At 47.2% G+C, this 20,547-nt stretch overlaps 1 protein-coding gene and 1 long non-coding RNA gene across 2 annotated transcripts in view; one reads left to right on the forward strand and one right to left on the reverse strand.

The window, feature by feature from the left end:
• The window catches only part of LOC138265762 (uncharacterized), a 59,432-nt gene extending 43,610 nt beyond the window's left edge, over positions 1–15,822 (reverse strand). Inside the window, exon 1 of the long non-coding RNA XR_011199415.1 lies at positions 15,670–15,822. This is a non-coding gene — a long non-coding RNA (uncharacterized lncRNA). The remainder of the gene's footprint in view (positions 1–15,669) is intronic.
• NGEF (neuronal guanine nucleotide exchange factor) overlaps positions 1–20,547 on the forward strand; it is an 850,900-nt gene that overhangs the window by 122,193 nt on the left and 708,160 nt on the right. The window contains exon 2 of the mRNA XM_069213776.1: positions 15,114–15,240. Within this exon, the coding sequence (XP_069069877.1) occupies positions 15,114–15,240 (127 nt within the window). The remainder of the gene's footprint in view (positions 1–15,113; positions 15,241–20,547) is intronic.

The raw sequence follows: 20,547 nt of genomic DNA on the forward strand, positions 1-20,547 counted from the left end.
ATTTCCAATTTACGCCAGGAGCACAATAAGTCCAGTTTTTATGCACAGTGTCTGCACATACAGATAATGGAAAACTCAGGGTTTGGAATACATATCAGCACTTTGTCCATAGATCAGATGAAGGACTTATGTAATGACAGAGAGTGGAGAGTTCCCAGAAGTAGGGCCCAAGAGGGTCCTGGCTGATTTCATTAGGGACTTGTTTGAGACAGTGGGTGAAAGGAAGCAGGCTGTAATGGATGCTTGTGAGGAAACTGTGGTAGGAACCCAGGAGGAGAGAGCTGTAGTGAAGGCCCTTTAGTGCATATCTATCCCAGGCACATGGCAAGTGTGTCCCCTAATGTATTTTCCAGAGTTTCCCCAATACACTCATCCTTTTAGTTTCTAGAATGCCCTAGGTTGTAAACACTACCCAACATTTCTAATGTACCACTGACACCAATTCATGAGTAAATCCCTTGGGTGGTTGAGTCCAGCAGAGACCCTGAACTTACAGTTGGCTCTCCAAATGGCTGAGCCAGAGAAGAAGGCTAGGGAGATTGAGAGGGAGAAGTTAAGGCTAGCTCACCAGGTATACATGAAGAGGAGTCAGAAGAGACTGGAGGAGTGGACCTGGGCAAAGAAAGCTGCTGATGAGGTAAGAGAACCAGAAAAGGAGGAGAAACAGAGAGAGAGGGAGGAGAAACATAGGGAAAAGCAAAGTGCTGGTCAAAGAAATGACAACCCTCAAAAGGGAGAAACGTAAGATGGCAGCTATGCCAGCTCCATCTGGAGGAAGTGAGATCACCTCCACTTCAGGCCAGGTTGTGGCCAGCATTCCCCAAGAGCTTGTTCATGTGTATGTAGAAGTTCAGGATATGTTGGAATGTTTTATGAGCTTTGAGATCACTTGTAATGAATCGTATAACACAGCTGCCTTGATGGGGCGCATGCCTTTAGAAGGAACAGCCGTGATTGGAAGGATGCCTGTGGCAGACAAGATGACCTACGAGCAAACGAGGGAGACCTGATCAGACTGTTTGGGCTGAAGCCAGCGAAGTACTTTCAGAGTTTCAGGGACTGCAAGAGAGCGGGCTGTTTTTTGTTTGAGACCTGGATTCATGTTGTATTGAATAATTGGAATGAGTGGATGAGAGGGATGGAGGCCAAAGCTTTTCAGTCCCTTAACCAGGTGATGGTGAAAGAGCAGTTCAAGGAGGAGTGCTCTATCCCACTTAGGCAATGCATGTCTGATCTGAAAGGGATCAAAAGAAGCTTGCAGTGTTTGTTGACCAATGGTTACCCAACAAGATTCACAAGGGGCTAGGAAAACACTGTTCTTAGCCAGAGGGGGAAATTAACACTGGTTCCAAACCAAAAGGTAAGGGCCAGGGTAATTTCCCTGGAGCTCGATAAGGGCTCAGGCGAAACTAGAATGGTAATGGTGTGTCCTGGAAAGAGCATCATGAGAAGGGAAGACAGGGAAATTGTTCCAAGTCTAAGATGGGGACTAACTGTAAGTGCTTCAAGTGGTACACTTCAGGAAGGATTGTCATGTGAAAGATCCTGACCCACCAGCATTTGCGATGGCAAGCACATGGGTGAAAGGACCTGAGAGGCCCTGGTTGTCTCAATCTAGTAACTATGGGGATCTGGGAAAGGGACCCAAATGCTCTGAAGCACATTCATCCTAACTCAGTTGGGTTTGTGGAGGAAGTTAGTATAAATATGGATCAGAAAGGCAAGGTGATTGATGTCTCTAGGGCAATGATTCAATTGTCCTTGGATTGGTGCCAGGACCAGAAGGGTTTATGGCTTGGACCACATCAGCTGTGTTGGCCAGAGCAGAAGCTGCACATCGGTTTCAGGACGAGACTGGTATTATTCTTGATATGCAGGGACCAGGACAAGGTAGTTTACATCCAAGGGCAGACCCTTGGAAGACAGTAGCCGTGAAGGTCATCGCTTCTGCTCCTGCTCCAAAAGAAGAGGCGATTGAGACTACTGAAGCATACCAAGTGTTGGAGCCTGGGTCGTTCTCAGAGATGCAGGGTTTGTTAGCTGTTGGGTAGCCTGCGTGAGATGATTTCCACAAGTCACAGGAAGAGTGCCCTACACTTCTGGGATCCCAGAAGGAAGCCCAGGAACAAGTCACAAAAGGAGTGGTTGAAAAAAACACAAGTTGGCAGGGAGGAGGGCCTACCTTCAAGTGAACTGGTGAATCCTGAGCCAGTAAGTAGCAGGAGGCTGGTGGTTCCACTAGTGCACAGGAATTTCCTGTTGTCACTGGCCCGCAAAGTGCCCTTGGCAGGACACTTGGGCATTAGAAAAATCCAGAATCAGTTGGACCCTCTGTTTTACTGACCAGGAATGCACAGAGACAGAGAGTTTCTGTAGAACGTTTCCCGGTGAGTGGTAAGTCAGGAAGGAGGACAAAGACACTTTTACTGCCTCTACAAGTAGTAAGTATCCATTTGGGCTGATGTGAGTTGATATATTTGTTTCATGTAACCCCTGCCCCCCCAACCCAAAGTCGGGAAACAAGTATATCTTGGTTGTGGTCATGCCACCAGAAACCCCAAGTCTGCCCCTCTGAATGGGATGACTTCACAGGTGGTAGCAAGATCTCTTCTTGGGATCTTTTTTTAAGGTTGGATTTCCAAAGATGGTAATTTCTGACTGGGGAACCAATTTCTTCTGCTTTTACATGAGAGAGATGTGGGAGCAAGCTGGTTTGACATGCCTTCTTTCCACGTCTTACCACCCACAAACCAACAAACCAATGGTTGGGTGGAGTGGATTAACAAAACACTGATCAGCATGATGGGAACTCTGCCAGAGAACCTGAGGAGGCAAATTGATCTTATCCTGTCATGTCTCTTGTTTGCCTACCAAAGACACTAAATTTGTGTCTGTAAATGGACTATAACAATTGGAGCTTGAGGTCCACAAGCGGCAGTGGGGTGTATTGAGGAAATGGAGCTCTGCAAGTCTTCTGTCTGTGACCTGGGCTAGGTGCTGAGGTCTTCCAGTCTCCCAGCTGGATGAGGGGGTATCACCCAGGGAAATTGAAGACCGTCTGCCCTAAAGCCTGGTGCTCCAACACTTGCCTGCTTGCCAAGGCCAGTGTGCCCTGTGAGGAAGAGGAGAATGCTTGGAGGGAGCGAGGCCTAGTGGTCAATCCTGATGAGTGGATCCCTGTTGCGTGGTATTTTTTGGAAGTGCCTTGTGTACAGAAGGGGGCCTTTGCCCATGTGCAGATTCAATTTGGTGACCCCATATGCCAGAGGGGGCCACTGAGAAATTAGCCGTTGCTGCAACGTTTGGGCTGTCGCCCACGTGCGGGGTAAGGTCAATGACCCTGTATGCCACAGGAGGCTGCAAATAAGTATTTCATTACTGACCTGCCAGTCAGCCCATTGTTCTTGTGTAGTGTAAAGTCGGCAACCCTGTATGCCAGTGGGGGCCGCTGTAGCCATAAAGAGCAAAAACTTTGCCTGGTTTCATCGATCTCGAGCTCTCCTGACCCAGAGAAGTTGTTGCATTTGACTGAGGCTGCCTAGGATCAAGTTTCACAAGGAAGAAGCACTGTATGCAAATTACTGTCCTTGTGCATCAGGAAAAAACGGTATAGTGTATTCAGAAGCTGGCTCCCAGCAAATCTGAGGTATCCTTAAGGACACAAGCAGTGAATCTTTGTTGTATGTAAGCCAGAGGATTGCCATTTAATTATTTATATGCCCATGTGACCGTTTTGAACCTAATCTTGGAAGCTACTGGCAGCCAGTAAATGGCTCTGACAAGCCTCAGATACGTGAGATGTTTGGAAAGATTAAATACTAATGCCACAGTGTGACCGGGTCGGCCCGATCTCCGCCGAGGCGCCTGCAGGACAAGAGTCGATTCCGCGTTCCCATGTTACCATGGGAACGCTTTCACTGCGAGGCCTGCGTTCGGAGGTTGCCTCTGCAACCTCCGATGACTCCTCGGATTGGCCGGCGGGAGGCCAAATGCCGGGAAATCTCCCAGAGAGAGGAGGAGCAGGGCGAGAGGAGGACGGCGGCGGCGACAGCGGGAGAAGCAGAGAGTGGAAAGCGAGCAGAAAGGAACCCCGGGAAGGAGAGGAGAAAGGCGGCGGCGGCGGTCGGAAAGGGCAGCCACACCATCCTGACGGCAACCTCGTGGACGGAGGACAGCCCCAGTGGTCAGAATCCTACGGAGACAACGCCAGGAGGAACAGAGCTGCACAGGAATCCAAGGGGACCAGACCAGACGACAACAGGACAGGAGACCAACGAGAGGACCTCCACAGAGCCAGCCACGGCCCCGGAAGGTCGTGGCTCGGGAAGGTACAGTCCTTGTGGACAAACCGAGGGGCACTGTAAAGGGAGACAAGCTGGGGAAGGGAGGGAGGCAGGGCGAGGGGAGGACAGGGAGGTAATCAGAGGGCACAACAAAGACAGGAGCACGTAAAAAGCACCAAAAGCAAGCACATTTAGTATATAAAGTAATCGGCACATAGCCCACAGTCCTCACTGGCACCCCCCCCTCCTTAACCCATTCCTCAGTATTTCAAATAATTAAGGGACGTATGTAAAGGCCTTCATTCCACTCACCCGCGGTATTTGTTCCCTCTTTTCCTATATGGTACCCGGGACCCCATGAGGAAGATCCAAAACGACACCTAAAGGAAAGAAGAGAGAGGGATACCCATTAGGAAGAAGAAGCTCACCACTCAAAGAAGAAATAGACTCTAAACCGTTTTGAGGATCCGATACATCATTCCTTTGAAATTAACAAATAAATACTTACCTTAATAATCCAAACCTACCTCTACTGTGTGTCTATACTGTGGGGACTGCTACAGTGGTGTCAGAAGTGGGATTTCGTTAACCCCCCCCCCCATTTGCAGTCCAAACAGTATCTACAATGAGTGAAAGTCCGTCATTAGAGACCATGGTCAAGCAGCTAGCAGAAGGGCAAAGACACTTACAGCTGGTATGGGAGGCCCAACAGCGAGAAGCCAAAGAAGACCGAGAGGCCCTACAATCCGCACTGAAGAGTCAGGCGACCATACTGGCGAATAACCAGCTAGTCCATGAAAGCGCGATGAAAAAACTAACTGAGACTATTGCCGCTAGTAAGGTACATCCGAATGTACCTAGTTCGGTACTACAGAAATACCAGGAGGGAGAGGATCCAGAGTCCTTTTTTACCAATTTTGAAAGAGTGGCTTCCTCCGCCCTGTGGCCGGAAGATAAGTGGGGGCAGTATGTTGCTCCCTTGCTCACAGGTATCTTACAATCAGCATATCAAGCAGCCAACCCGGGCGGTGTCACCCCTTATCAAGACATAAAAACTAGTATACTAGAAAGGGTGGGCCACGACACAGAATATTACCGGGTTAAATTCCGTAAAATCAAATGGGGCGTCAATGAAGATCCCAGAACCTTTTATTTTCGAGTAAAGGATTTGGCATTGAAGTGGTTAGGCCATGTTGGAAATAGTCGGGAGGAGGTTATCAAAACCATCATACTAGAACAATATCTAGACGGTCTACCCCCATCCACAAAACACTGGCTCAGGCAACACCCAAAGGTAGACACTGAGACGGCCATTGATCTCGCCTGTGCTTTCCATCGGTCTACCGATGTCAGGAACCCTCCAACGCGAAACACCCTTAAACCGATCCTTCCGAATCCAAAGCCTTTTTTTAAAAATCCACCAGACCACATAGTACCACGAAGATTTCCGGAAGGCCCACCCACAATGGGACCCCAATGCTATAATTGTGGCGAATGGGGACACATTGCACGCATGTGTCCCCAAAAACAAGATATCGGGGAACCAATGGAGATAGGAATGACAAAACGAAGGGTACTATGTACGGGAAAGGGTGCCCTCAAATTTAAACTAATGATAACCGTTAACGGGAAAAGGGTGTATGCCCTGGTTGATTCCGGCTGTAGCCAATCGGTAATCAGAAAAGACTTGATGCATGATGACACAGAAGAGAAACAATGGGTATCTATATGTTGTATACATGGAGATAAGGCCCAGTATCCTATAAAGGTGCTCCAGATCGTGTGGGGACCCTATTGGGATTTCCTGCCAGTGGGAATAATGCCCCAATTAATCGAGGAGTGTATCATCGGGACAGACTATATCCACTTCCAAGAGTTGTTGGATCACGTCAGAGATAACAAGGTAGTCAAAGATTGGTGGAGAGAGGCTCCTTTTGCAGAGAGTTTCATTGAGTGTCCAGCTGATCGTAGAAAATTGTCACGGAGAGAAAAATGACATGAGAGGGAGGAATATCGGAAAAGTACAGGTGGAAATTCTTGCGGAGAAATAGTCGCAGAACTCCATGAAGCTCCTAGTAGTTTTAGCCAACAACAGAGAGAGGACCCCTCCCTTACCCATGCTTGGAGGTCGGCCGTACCAGAGGAGACTGAGGAGGTGGGTCCCTACTTTGTAGTACAGAAAAACTTATTATATCGGGTAACTACCACCCGGCTGGGTGTACGTAAACTCCAACTTCTAGTACCTACCGAGTATCGGGATCATGTCCTCACACTAGCACATAATCACCCAGGGGGAGGACACTTTGGGAGAGAGAAAACTGAAGAATATTTGCTCAGAAAATGTTACTGGCCTGGGGTATACGCCCACATACGAAGGTATTGCGCCCAATGTCCCCGATGTCAGTTAACCGAACCTGGTAGGCCTAGGAAGGCACCTCTTTTACCCCTTCCCATTATAGACATTCCCTTCAAAAGAATAGGGATGGACTTGGTCGGACCCCTAATTTCTTCATCAAAAGGACATACCTACATCCTAGTCATTGTGGACTATGCCACACGATACCCAGAGGCTATTCCTCTGACGAGTATGACGACCAAGACTGTTGCCCAAGCAATGATTAATGTCTTTGCTTGACTTGGGTTTCCCCATGAAATCCTTACAGACCAGGGTACCCCTTTTATGTCCACCCTAATGAAACAAGTGTGCAAAACATTGGGGATAGCTCAGATCAGAACCTCCGTATACCATCCTCAAACAGACGGACTAGTAGAACGATATAATCGAACCATTAAAACGCTACTTAGAAAAATTGTCAATGAGACAGGGAAAGATTGGGATCAAAAGTTGCCACTCGTTCTGTACGCCATACGAACACACGAGCAAGCATCCACTGGGCATAGCCCATTTGAGTTGGTGTTTGGACGCCAACCTTGCTCCCTGCTAGACATGGCGGTAGAAACCTGGGAGGCTGAGGCTGAGGAAGGGGGAACTCCTTTGTTAGAATATGCTCAAAAAGTGAGAAAACACCTACACAGCTTATGGGCCGACGTACATGCGAACATGGAACAGGCCCAACAAACTCAGAAGGTCCAATATGACAAAGGAAGCAAACTACGAGTTTTCCAACCCGAGGACCAGGTCCTAATAATGAGGCTCACCTCCGAACACAAACTCCTCGCCAAGTGGCAAGGGCCACATCGAATAATCAAAGCAGTTTCCCCCGTCACCTACCTTATTGAAATATCCTCCCATCCGAGGAAAACACAAATATACCATGTAAACCTGCTAAAAAAATGGGAGACACCCGAACAGCCTGACCGTACCGTAGAAATGGGTCAGTTTATGTGTCCCAACAAGACACTAGATATCGAGTTTTACCCTACCACCCCATCCACGGAGGTTACTCTACCCTCAGTGGACGATACTTTATCTGAGGGGCAAAAACAACAAGCACATAAAATATTAAAACAGTGGCAACCGTTGTTTTCGGAAAAGCCAGGAAAAACTTTCCTAATCCTCCATAACATACGAACAAATCCCGGTATTATCACTAGAGAGCGTCCATATCGCGTTCCAGAAGCTAGAAAACAATTAATTGAGGAGGAAATCAAAAAGATGTTAACCTTAGGAGTCATCGAACCGTCCAATAGTCCCTGGTGTTCACCAGTAGTCCTAGTACCAAAACCTGACGGTAGTGTCAGGTTCTGCATCGATTTCCGCAGACTTAACGCGAGCTCCCTGTTCGACACCTATCCCATCCCGAGGGTAGACGACGTTCTCGAAAAACTAGGAAGAGCAAAATACATGTCCACTGTCGACTTAACAAAAGGATATTGGCAGATTCCCCTAGCTGCTCAGGATAAAGAAAAAACAGCCTTTTCCACCCAGTCAGGGTTGTATCAATTCACAGTACTGCCGTTTGGGCTTCATGGAGCACCAGCAACCTTTCAGAGGTTGATGGATAGGATCTTAAAACCCTATCCTACATTCTCCGCCGCATATCTAGACGATGTAGTCATTTTTAGCGAATCATGGGACGACCATTTAGTACACCTACAGAAAATATTCCACGCCCTTAAAACAGCCGGCTTAACAGCCAATCCCAAGAAATGTATCATAGGTAAGACAGACATCTCCTATCTGGGTTATCGGATTAATCAGGGTACAGTCCAACCTCAAAATCCGAAAGTGGATGCTATTTTGCATGCCCCTCTTCCGCACACTAAAAAGGATTTACGCTCATTTTTAGGATTAGTGGGCTATTATCGACGTTTTGTTCCGCATTACTCCACCATAGCAGCCCCTCTTACGGACCTCCTCGCTAAACACCATCCCAATCGGCTTTTGCCTTTTTCGGAGACACAAAGTGCGAGTTTTGAACAACTAAGGAACTCCTTAACCTCTAACCCCATCCTACGCTGCCCGGATTTTACAAAACCCTTCCACCTTTACACCGACGCCTCGGATGTTGGGCTTGGAGGGGTTCTAACGCAACCTGATGATGAGGGGCATGACCACCCCGTAGTCTACATCAGCAGGAAGCTATTTCCTCGAGAACGTAATTACCCAGTTATTGAGAGGGAATGTTTAGCTATAAAATGGGCCATCGACTGTTTACAATACTACCTCCTGGGTCGGCCTTTTATACTATTCACGGATCACGCTCCTCTTACGTGGTTAGCTGCACATAAGGATACAAACTCCAGAATACTCTGCTGGTTCCTTGAACTCCAACCATTCTCTTTTCAGGTCCGCCACGTACCCGGATCTCGCCAGGCCCCCGCGGATTATCTATCTCGGTTTCCCCTGTCTGCAACTGTCCTAGAGCAGGACAGTTCTTGGGGAAGGGTGTGTGACCGGGTCGGCCCGATCTCCGCCGAGGCGCCTGCAGGACAAGAGTCGATTCCGCGTTCCCATGTTACCATGGGAACGCTTTCACTGCGAGGCCGGCGTTCGGAGGTTGCCTCAGCAACCTCCGATGACGATGACTCCTCGGATTGGCCGGCGGGAGGCCAAATGCCGGGAAATCTCCCAGAGAGAGGAGGAGCAGGGCGAGAGGAGGACGGCGGCGGCGACAGCGGGAGAAGCAGAGAGTGGAAAGCGAGCAGAAAGGAACCCCGGGAAGGAGAGGAGAAAGGCGGCGGCGGCGGTCGGAAAGGGCAGCCACACCATCCTGACGGCAACCTCGTGGACGGAGGACAGCCCCAGTGGTCAGAATCCTACGGAGACAACGCCAGGAGGAACAGAGCTGCACAGGAATCCAAGGGGACCAGACCAAACGACAACAGGACAGGAGACCAACGAGAGGACCTCCACAGAGCCAGCCACGGCCCCGGAGGGTCGTGGCTCGGGAAGGTACGGTCCTTGTGGACAAACCGAGGGGCACTGTAAAGGGAGACAAGCTGGGGAAGGGAGGGAGGCAGGGCGAGGGGAGGACAGGGAGGTAATCAGAGGGCACAACAAAGACAGGAGCACGTAAAAAGCACCAAAAGCAAGCACATTTAGTATATAAAGTAATAGGCACATAGCTCACAGTCCTCACTGGCACCCCCCCCCTCCTTAACCCATTCCTCAGTATTTCAAATAATTAAGGGACGTATGTAAAGGCCTTCATTCCACTCACCCGCGGTATTTGTTCCCTCTTTTCCTATATGGTACCCGGGACCCCATGAGGAAGATCCAAAACGACACCTAAAGGAAAGAAGAAGAGTGATACCCATTAGGAAGAAGAAGCTCACCACTCAAAGAAGAAATAGACTCTAAACCGTTTTGAGGATCCGATACATCATTCCTTTGAAATTAACAAATAAATACTTACCTTAATAATCCAAACCTACCTCTACTGTGTGTCTATACTGTGGGGACTGCTACACACAGCATATTTTTGCCATTACTGCAGTACCGGCTAAAAGAGTATTGCCATAGTTAATTTTGCAGCAGATAATTGGTCTTGTATTAGTTGCAGAGCTCTTGTGCCAAAGCAGGTGCTTGGTTTTCTGCAAGAGTTACAGGTGGTAATTTGTAAAGCAGATTATGTGGTTAATTTGACCGTCCTTTGTCACCTGAGCAACAAAATATAGCCTTGGGTTGATTGCCTTGTCCTTTATTTCCACATCATATGTACTAATATATAGGAAGTGGAGAGAAGTATGTTTGACTGTCGTGACCGCTACCTGGCACTGATCCACCGTCCACACTGGCTGTCTAGTCTGACAAAAAGCACCCTGCATGGACTTATTTCCAAAGTCACTTAGCCTCTGAAGAAATACTTGGTTGGAAAGCCGAAGAGCGGTCAAGAAGAAGTGGGATGTCAACCTCATTAAAATCAACTCTATGCTTCAGATCGGAATCACTGCAGATTCAGGGCCTCTGCGAGGTCAGAACTTTGTTTGTTGTATTTATTTTATGTATAATGTGCAAACAAATTCTGGAACAAGCTTTCTTCTTGGCTTCATTTGAGCGAAAGATATTTGAGTCTAATCTAAGTAGGCTCAGATCTGGGCAACTGCTGCCTTTTTAGTATACTTACCCAAGAACAAGCCATTGGATGTTTGTTGGTGAGTAGTTTGCCGAATGTCTTGGGTCAAGGCCTTGTTCCTTTATGGCAGTGTTTCCCCAAACTGTAGGTGGCTCATGAGATTACTTTTTTGTGGTTTGCAAATATTCAAGCAACAAATAAAGATGCCTTTGAACTCTGTATTTATCTTATCACATTTGCTGTGTTTCAAAGACAGGAATCAAATGTCAGGATGTGTCCTGTGAAGCTTATTTGTTTTTTTTAACATGGGAGGTGTTTACAAACTCCTCACATTTTACAGCCAGAGAAAGTAAAGTGAATTATGTGACAATCTTACTTGGGTTCATGGGTGTGAAAAGAAAGGCTGTCATTTTTTCATAAAACACAACAAAATGTAAATAACTAAATTAACTTTGCACACACATTTTTCCTTAATTCTGAAGTGTGATGGAAACAAAGATTTTATTAAGGTCAGAGCAAATCAAGGTACTTTACTTGGTGGGGTTGTGCACAAATAAACTTTCACTGAAACCACATTGTTGTGTGCAGTATAGTTCTATCTATAAAACTGTATGTCTGTGGAACTTTGATGACCTTTTCAATGGAAATGTGCTGTCTGTAAATGCCAACGCAATACCACACGATGCTTTTCTTTAAAAAAATCACTTGCCTCATGTCCATTAAAGCTAGATGGATCGCAAAGGTTTGTCATACTAAAAAGTGGGTTGTGACCTCACCCTGGTCAATTCCAATTCACCCCACTCCTATACCCCACAATTCAGTCCACCCCACACCAATCCAATTCACCCCAATCCAATATACCCCCACTTCAATCAAATATACCTCTCCCCAGTCCAATCCACTCCACTTTAGTCCAATACACCCCACTCCAATCCAACCCACTCCAGTCTGCCCCAATCCAATCCACCCCAGTCCAGTGCACCACACTCAGTCCAATCCACACCAAGCCAATCTACCCAACCCCACCCACTTCAATCCATCACACCCCACCGTATTTCAATCCCCTCCACCCCACTGTACTCCAATCCACCGCACTGTATTCCAGTCCAAACCACCCATCCCAGTGCAGTCCACCTCACATTAATCCATCCAGTCTAACCCACTCCAATCCAATCTACTCCACTACAATCTAATTCACTTCTCTCCAATCCACACCACCCAAATCCACCCCACCCCATCACAGTTCAGTCCACCCCAGCCCAATCCAAACCATCCACCTCACCCCACTGCATTCCACCCCATGCCAATCCACCTCACTCCAATCCACCTCAGTCCAATCCAACACACCTCACTCCAGTGCAATAGACCCATCCCACCCAAATTCATTCCAACCCACTGCAGCCCACCACACCCTAATCCAGTGAACCCGACCCCACTCCAAACCACCCCACTCAGTCCAATCCACCACACTATACTCCAGTCCAACACACTCTACTCCAATCCACCAGACTCTACTCCAGTCCACACCACTCTATCCCAGGCAATCCACCCCACCCCAGTTCAGTCCACCCCACTCTCTCCAATCCACGTGAATCCAATGTAATCCAGTCTAGTCCAATCCAGTATAATCCTCCCTACTCCAGTCCAATCCACCCCACTCCTATCTAATGAATCCAATCGTCCCCACTCATATCCTATCCACCCCACTCAAATCCAGTCCACCCCACCCCTATCACTCCAATCCAGTCCACCCCATCCCTATCACTACAATCCAAACCATCCATCCCAGCCCCATCTAATCCACCCCACTCAAATCCACCCAATCCACCTCACCCCATTTCAATCTACCCAACTCAACCCCAATCCAATCCACCACGTTATTCCAATTCACCCCACTTCCTCAAGCCACTCCAACCTACTCAATCCTATTCAGCCCCACTCCATTCTACAACACTCTCTGCCACTGAACCACTGAACTCTGCTCCGCTCTACTCAAGTCTATGCCACTACTCCCCCTCCTCCACTCTATAACACTTCAACAAACCCACTCTACAACACTCTACTCCCCCACTCCACTCTGACACTTCACACCATTAACTTATACACTTGCTGAACAGCAGCCACACTGGTGTAAAACATGGCAAAACACATTGCCAAAGCCAATAAGCTCTTACATAGGCGAGAGCTATTGGCTTTGCAAATGCTTGTTTTTTTTAGTTGAGCTACTTTTATATGAGTGAAAGGAACTCTTAAATCTCAAAAATGTCAAAATGTTTGCAGATTTTTCGAACCATAATTCACACCAGCATTCTGCCCATTAGATTTGCCTTGGTTCTGTTCATGCAGGGAAATTCCAGTGCTTAACCATGCTCAAGTGAATATTTTTTTAAGCAAGCATAATATTAAATTCACCCCTATTGTTAGCTTTCGTGTGTGTGCGTCAAAGTGTATGTTTTGCTTTCACTTAAGCTTTTTGTGCAATTTTTAACTGAATGTGTTCCCGGGCAGCCTGTGCTGCACAAGCAACATTCGCTGCTTTTTTGTTTTATTTGTTATTGCAAGCATACCCACCATATTTAGGTGGCAGCATGTTGTCTTTTTGCTGCTTTAAATCTCCTTATTTGTGTTATTGCGTTTAAATGTGTGTTTTGTTGTGGTTGTAAACGGGTAAAAGCAAGAATGAGTCAGTGAGTGGATGAATGGATGAGTTACAGAGTGCATGTGGGATGACGCACTGAGTGCCTAAATCCAGCGGTTACTGGAGAGGCGCTTTGATTTACAAGCTAGACCCATTGGCGTAGCCAATGCTCATTTTTTTGTAGTTAGGAAGGAAGAGAGGAGGCCATCAATATGATTCCCAAAGGGGAAGCTGGCCCCTAGAAGTTGAGCTCCCCCTTTGCGAATCAGTTACTACCCTAACTTAAGTAGTGGTACCTTTTCAGTTGTTTATGACCCCCCTCTTTGCGAGTCAATTAAGAACACCTCTTACACGCCCCCCACTGTTTTCAATTCGGAAAGGGTTGCAAGTCAATAAGACTTTTTTCGATTCGTAAAAGGGGTTTTGTACATTGCAAAAAAGGTGTTCTGCGAGCGCTAAGCCTGATTCACAGTCTTTACAACTACGAAAAATGTTTGCACCCGAGGCCCTTAGTCAGCCAGTTTAAACACCCTAGACAGAGTGACTGTCTCAGCTGGATCCTCTAGCCCTCATGGAAATTCCTCTGTAGAAAGGGGCAAAGAAGCGTTCCAGACCTAGCAAAAGATGCAGAGCTCTTTGTGCTGCATGAATAGTAGTGCCAGCTGGTAAAACAGCTCAGTGTACTAAGTGAAAGCTCTGGGTATGTCCTGGCCGCTCTCTGTCTGCTGCAGAGAGCTGTGCGCCTTTAAGATCACAGGTTTCAATGCTATTGAAATAACACGGGGTATTACGGTACTGCGGCAGCGATGTACATGCGTGGTGCGCAATCTGCAGGGCACTGGTTTCAGTCTCAACGAACAGACCCAAGGGTGGGGGGGGGGGTCTAATACATTTGCTATAAAGATCTTAGTTTAAACTGCCGCTGAGACGCTCCAGTTCAGTGGAGCGGTCCGTGTACCTGGTGCGCACAGACTTATGTTACGTTCCAACTCAAAAAAGTACTTATTTTCAAACTTCTCAAAGTACCAGGTAGAAACCTTTGTGAACCTGTTTCTCGCCCCCACCCCACCAGAGAACCCCCCCACCAATATGGAGTTGAAAAGATGAGCTTTTGTGGTGGAAGATGGGAGGGAGACAGTCAGCTGGAAGAAATGTAATGTCCAGCAGTGGAAGTCAAGAGGGATACTGGGCAATTGGTACACATATTTTCGCTGGAGGGCGCTGGGGTACATTTTCCTCTTTCGACCTGTGTAACTTTAAAAGGCAAGGGAAGGTACAGCCGATCGCAGTTTCGTTTTTGCGAGGACGTGTTGGTGTTAGAACTCTACAATCTTTCTTGAAAAAGGACCAAATGAATAGAAGTAAAATGCATTTTCATTTACAAGTATTCCTAAGCAGCATCCCTTTTGTGTAAAATCACCAAGAAGTTAAAAGATAGCAGCTAATCCAGAGGTCAAAAGGAATTTTTGAAAGTGTTCCCCTTCCCCTTCCCCTTTAAGTGCGGCAGATCCGTAGTCTAGGCGCTTCCTTGGTGCCCAGAGATGGTGCCAGAGTGGTTCACGGACTGTCTCTGCCTCTCTCCAGTCTCGTTTATCCTCCCCCTCCCGTGGGGGTGCACCTTCTCCTCCCTTGCCCGTCCACGTGTGCAGTCTGTGTGTGTGTGTGAGTGAGAGCAATTGTGACCTCTGATCCCGGGTTCTCTCTGTCTTACAGGTGCATTCGAGAAAGGAGGCTGCAGAGGAGGATCTTTAAATGTAGCGCCTGCACCCCACAGGACGCCCTCGAGCACGACACCCCCTGGAGCGCCTTCAAAAATGCCTCCATCGAAAGCAGTGGGCAGGTAAGGAGTGGGACCAGCTCCTCAGCCATGTGTATTCAAGTCGCGTCTCTAAAAGTGGAATTTAGCGGGTGTATATATACATTGTTTACATCTGACTTTGTATGGGTGTGTGCACATACATTCATCTCCATATACAGTTATACATATAAACACACATATCTATAGAAAGACCGATTTAAACATTTAAGCGAACATATAGGCTCACGTGTTGGCTTAAAAGTTGAAAAGTAGTTGGACAAGTGTGTGGTAATGTGGTGTCTGTTTTTTTGTCTCTGTTACCTCTTAGTACTTTCAAAGCTGTGGTAGTGGGGTCCGGAGACAGTGAGGGTATCGGTGGACGTACCTTTGTTGGTAGTGGGGGGCTGTTGATGGAAGGGTTCGGCTGACAAAGACCTGGTCTCTGCACTTCGTAGGAAGTTTTATTCTTACCCTCCGGCTTTTGCTTTGAGACCGTCCGAACTCGGTTCTGCTGCATGGTGGAATCATCTGGTAACATTCAAGCGGATGCCAGTCACCGCTTCACGCAAAGCTGAGCAGAGCATGGGTTGTCATTTCAGCCTCTCCATTTTAATTCTGCATTCCTTGGTACAGTAGACCTGTCGGACAGGTTCCACCCCAAAGAAATGTCGCCTTCCTGTAAAACAGGGGTGGCTGGTTTCTGTGGCAGGACGGTGTAGTGTCGCAGGTCGGTGACGTAACCGGCCACTGGACACATCCAAGTGCAGAGGGGCACGGCCAGAGATGGTTCTTGTGGGTGCGTCTCGATGCACTTTATATAGCCACACCTATAATAAAAAGTATTGTGGACTGCCCCAAGGTCATGGGGTTTTGGAGTATAAATAAAGAGGGCGTGGCCACGGGCGAGTCCAGTAGGGCAGGAACGAGGGCACAGGAGTGGACACGAGTGAGTAAAACAATACACCGTGTCCGTGCAGTTATTTCAGCGGGTAGCCAAGCATACCCTGCAAACACTACATTGGCGACGAGCGGTGGAGCAGCACCCTGCCACGCTCCGCTCCCACTCCACGGCAGCCGCTACTGACACGGTGCTCGTGCCACGCGAGCTAGACCTTGGCTTACCACATCCCTGTTCCGCCCGCAGCGGCTGCTAACTACGCGGTGCTGGTGCCGGGGGAGGGGAGGGGAAAGGTGTGCCCCAACAAGCCCTAACGAATCGCGCATGAGACGCCAGCCCGAAGCGCCGGTACACGCCGGCCAACACAAGCCTGACCCCCACACGGCTCAGGCGGATGGCCCCGCCCTGCACATGTGTGATCCTGGCCTAATAGCTGGCCATCACAGAAGCTGTCAGCCTCACACATGCGCCTACCAGAAGGAGGAATCCTGTGCTCACCAGCCTCAGCCTTGAGTACAGAACACGCCAATCTGCCTTACCCAGCCCTGCTGCCACGTAGTTTTTTTTCAAATCAGCTACATCCTGACTACAGCGTTCCCACACCCACCAACATGTCGGCCATACCACCAGTCGAACCATTCATCGTCGAAGGCGCCCTGTCGGCGCAAGCGCCAAAGTGGAAGGAGTGGGTGGAGAGAGTCCTCCTATATTTTGAAGCTACCAAAGTCGAAGATGAGCTGAAGCGCGCCATGCTCCTCCATTTAGGGGGGGAAGGATGTATACAAGATATAAAAAAAACCTTGTTGAAGACACTCCCAAAACACACACAACTCTCATAGCCACTTTGAACAAACACTTTGAGCCAATGGCCAACACCGATTATGAACGTTTCATATTCAGACAAGCGAGGCAGCAAACAGAAGAATCGCTGGACGCCTTTCACATGAGGCTGAAGGATTTAGCCAGCACATGTCAATTCACCGATGAAACAGAGGAAATAAGGGGACAAATCATCCATGGATGTGCGTCCTTGAAGCTTAGAGAACCCATATTGGAAGAGTCCGGGAGGTCTCTACAAGACATTCTAGAGATGGGCCAGCGAAAGAACTATCAAAAGCCCGTGCATCCCACATGGAGACGACCTTAAAGAGGCCGGTAAAAGAGGAAGCAGCCAACGCAGTTGCGCTGGCTGCAAATAAAACCAAACAACGGCCCAATAGATTTCAGGCACGACAATGTGGGTACTGTGGCGGAACCCCACACAAATCAGCGGAGTGCCCGGCGAAAGGAAAAACGTGCTCCAACTGCAGAAAAATAAACCATTTTGCGAGAGTGTGCAGGTCAGGAAGGGCCCGCACCGGAAACGCGTCTGTCAATACTACATCAAGCAAATCCGAGCACGGAAGTGACATGGACGATGTCGAAACCATTGTGCATGTCGTTCACTCTCTATTTACTGTCGGACACACCAACACTCGACAAACGAGACTGCCAAGATGCCAGGTCCTCATAGGAACACATGAGACAGTTGCAGTAGGAGACACTGGTGCATCGATCAACCTCGTAGCCAGAGAGGAGCACAGCCGAATGGTGCAGGTTCAGACACTAATGAAGGCCAACGTGAAGCATTCAGGCAAAGCACGCCACTCGTCCTGAAAGGTGTTTTTCAAACGACGATCACCCATGGGTCCCAAACAATCCTCACAAAGGTCTACGTAACCTAGGAAGGGCAAGGAATGCTACTGGGTTGCAAGGCCGCAGAGGACCTAGGTGTAGTCACGTTCGCATTCAGCATTCACCAAGATTCCGTAGCAGACCTTCTGACCAGGTACAAAGGTGTGTTTGAAGGAATCGGATGCCTACGAGGCTGAGAGATCAAGATCCATATCGACAGGATGGTACAGCCGGTTGCTCTCTGCCACCGACGTGTCGCTTTTCACCTACGACCGCAGGTGGAAAAAGAACTGGATCATCGTGAAAAGGCAGGAATCATTGAGAAGGTATCTGGACCCACACCGTGGGTTTCACCTATTGTGGTAGCGCGCAAACCTAAGCAGCCAGGGGAAGTCCGCATCTGTGTGGATATGCACATCATCAACACCGCCATCAAACGCGAGAGGCACCTGACTCCCACCATCGATGACATCCTGGGAGAGCTCAGTGAATCCCGTTGGTTTTCCAAGCTAGACCTTCGGTCCGGATACCATCAGCTAGTGTTAGCCAAAGAATCACCCTACATAACAACATTCTCAGCACACGTGATAGAGCGGTCCGTACTAATAATTTTACCTGTTTCGGACGCTCTTTAGGCCGATGAATCTTTTGACTTAGTGGGAACTCTCTGTACTCTTAATCAATCAATTTCATTAAAATCAATAATCAATAACGAACATAAGCAATACCTTGTTCGACATAACATTTAACAATTAATCCAGAATACATTTCGACGAACCCTGACCTTTCAGTCAGGAATAACCACACCAGTTTATTCAAAGTTAGTGAATTTTATTTCCCTATATTAGCAAAGCTAGCACAATATAGATGTGTCTCAACACCAAATGATAAACATATATGAACATTAATAGCTGTCCATAACGGCGGAACAAGTGCAATCTATGTAGCATTTGAATCACAAGGCATTCGATAATAGCAATGCAAATCACTAATACGATAATCTGTAATGAACTAATTGCATACATTTAGTCAGCATAACAAGATCTCAAATTGCATCGTGCGACATATGGAATCCTCGTCTAACCTCAAATTAGCATCGGCATGTGGGACTTCATGCAAAAACAATTTAGCAACATTAATTTAGAAAACTCCTAACTAAGGCCCTTATCAAAATCAGCAGTTGGTTACCTAAAAGAAACACAATGCAATTGTACAATTTCCTTTCATATTTACCAATTACGATCAGCATACAAGGAAGTCTTCGTCTCACAGGTACCGTTCTTCGGTCATCATGGGTACCGTTTCTCGATCAGCATGGGACGGGGCAAAGGGGCAGGGGTGGACGGGGCAATTGCCTCACGGCGGCAAGGTAAAACTACTACTTCATGCAAAGGGATCAAATCAAAGTTAAAGTCTCTAGGGCAAGAATCATTAAAGTCTCTTTCTCCCGATTAGAGAAAGCATCAAAGTCTCTCAAAATGGCGTCGCAGCAAAGTGGGCCATAATAGCTACGAAGTCAAAATGGCGGGATGTCCAATGATAGAGAGAGAGAGAGTTTCTTCTCGTGCACCTGGTTTTTTATAGACAACAATTTGAATCCAGTAGGGTCTCCATTGGAGGGTTCATAGGTTAGCTTCAAATTGACCAATCAAAAACGACAGTTCTCAAGCTTTTACTTAAGCATACATTATCCTTGGAGATGGGTACGCAAGTTGCAACATTGTCTACCAGTTAGCTCACTTTCAGAGCCTCCATTGTCCGCACCTGCAAATCGACCTTGAAGTAAAGAGAAAATATGCCAGGCTGGCACGAAACCTTAAGATAAGCATGTGAACGGTTTCTGTGGAAAAGTACAGCTTCAAGCAAAAATACACGTTTATTAGCACAGTGGAAAAATACGAGCATCTAAATCGTGAGACCGGGCAACTAGGCCAAAGCCTCCGCTAAAGTAATGCTAAGCTAAAGCATTTCAAACAAACAAATCATAGCACACGTTTATGATTATGTCGGATTAGTGCAATTCTAATACACCACGTTATATAAAGCACGCGTATAAATGATGGCAAACTACTCTGAGGGCACATTTTGTCCCCGTACAATCTTTATTAGTTCGGTTAAAGTCACACATGATTATTTCAGCACTACGTTTAAGCGTTAATAAATCAAAACCTTCATTTTCTGCTTCATCAATCCCTCCTCTGATGACTACTTGTCATCACACAAATCATGCCCACAAATTTTATTCCATTAAAATTCTGTCAGTTCCCTTTTCCTTTTAGTTCCCCTCGTTTGCGCTTTGTATTCTTCTGCCATTCTTTTCATAATTTTCTCTTCTTTTCTTCTTTTAGTTCTTTCCATAATCATTATTATTCCCCTTTTTATTCCCCAAATTCCAAACACACAAATTATTACTATTAATATTCCTTCTATTATTTTCAATAATATTCCATTCCAAATTCCCCCAATCCAATGTCCCACTGAAGCAAGTCCCTTTCCAACCTTCTCCCACACTCCTGGTTCTTTCAATTCCTTCAAATCTGCACTCTCTTTTGTTAGATTAGCAAGCATAGTTTTAATTTTCACACTATTGTCGGGTATATAGGTACAACAGTGTCGTGCACCAAGCATTTTGCAAACTCCTCCATCCTTTGCTAAAAGAATGTCTAAAGCAAGCCTATTTTGAAGAGTCATAGCTCTTTCCGCTGCAAGTTCAGCATCTATCAGGATTATAGCACCTGAAAACTTTGTCAACATGTTATCCACTATAGTAGACAACT

Source organism: Pleurodeles waltl, chromosome 11 (assembly GCF_031143425.1).
Source record: "Pleurodeles waltl isolate 20211129_DDA chromosome 11, aPleWal1.hap1.20221129, whole genome shotgun sequence".
Classification (NCBI taxonomy): domain Eukaryota; kingdom Metazoa; phylum Chordata; class Amphibia; order Caudata; family Salamandridae; genus Pleurodeles; species Pleurodeles waltl.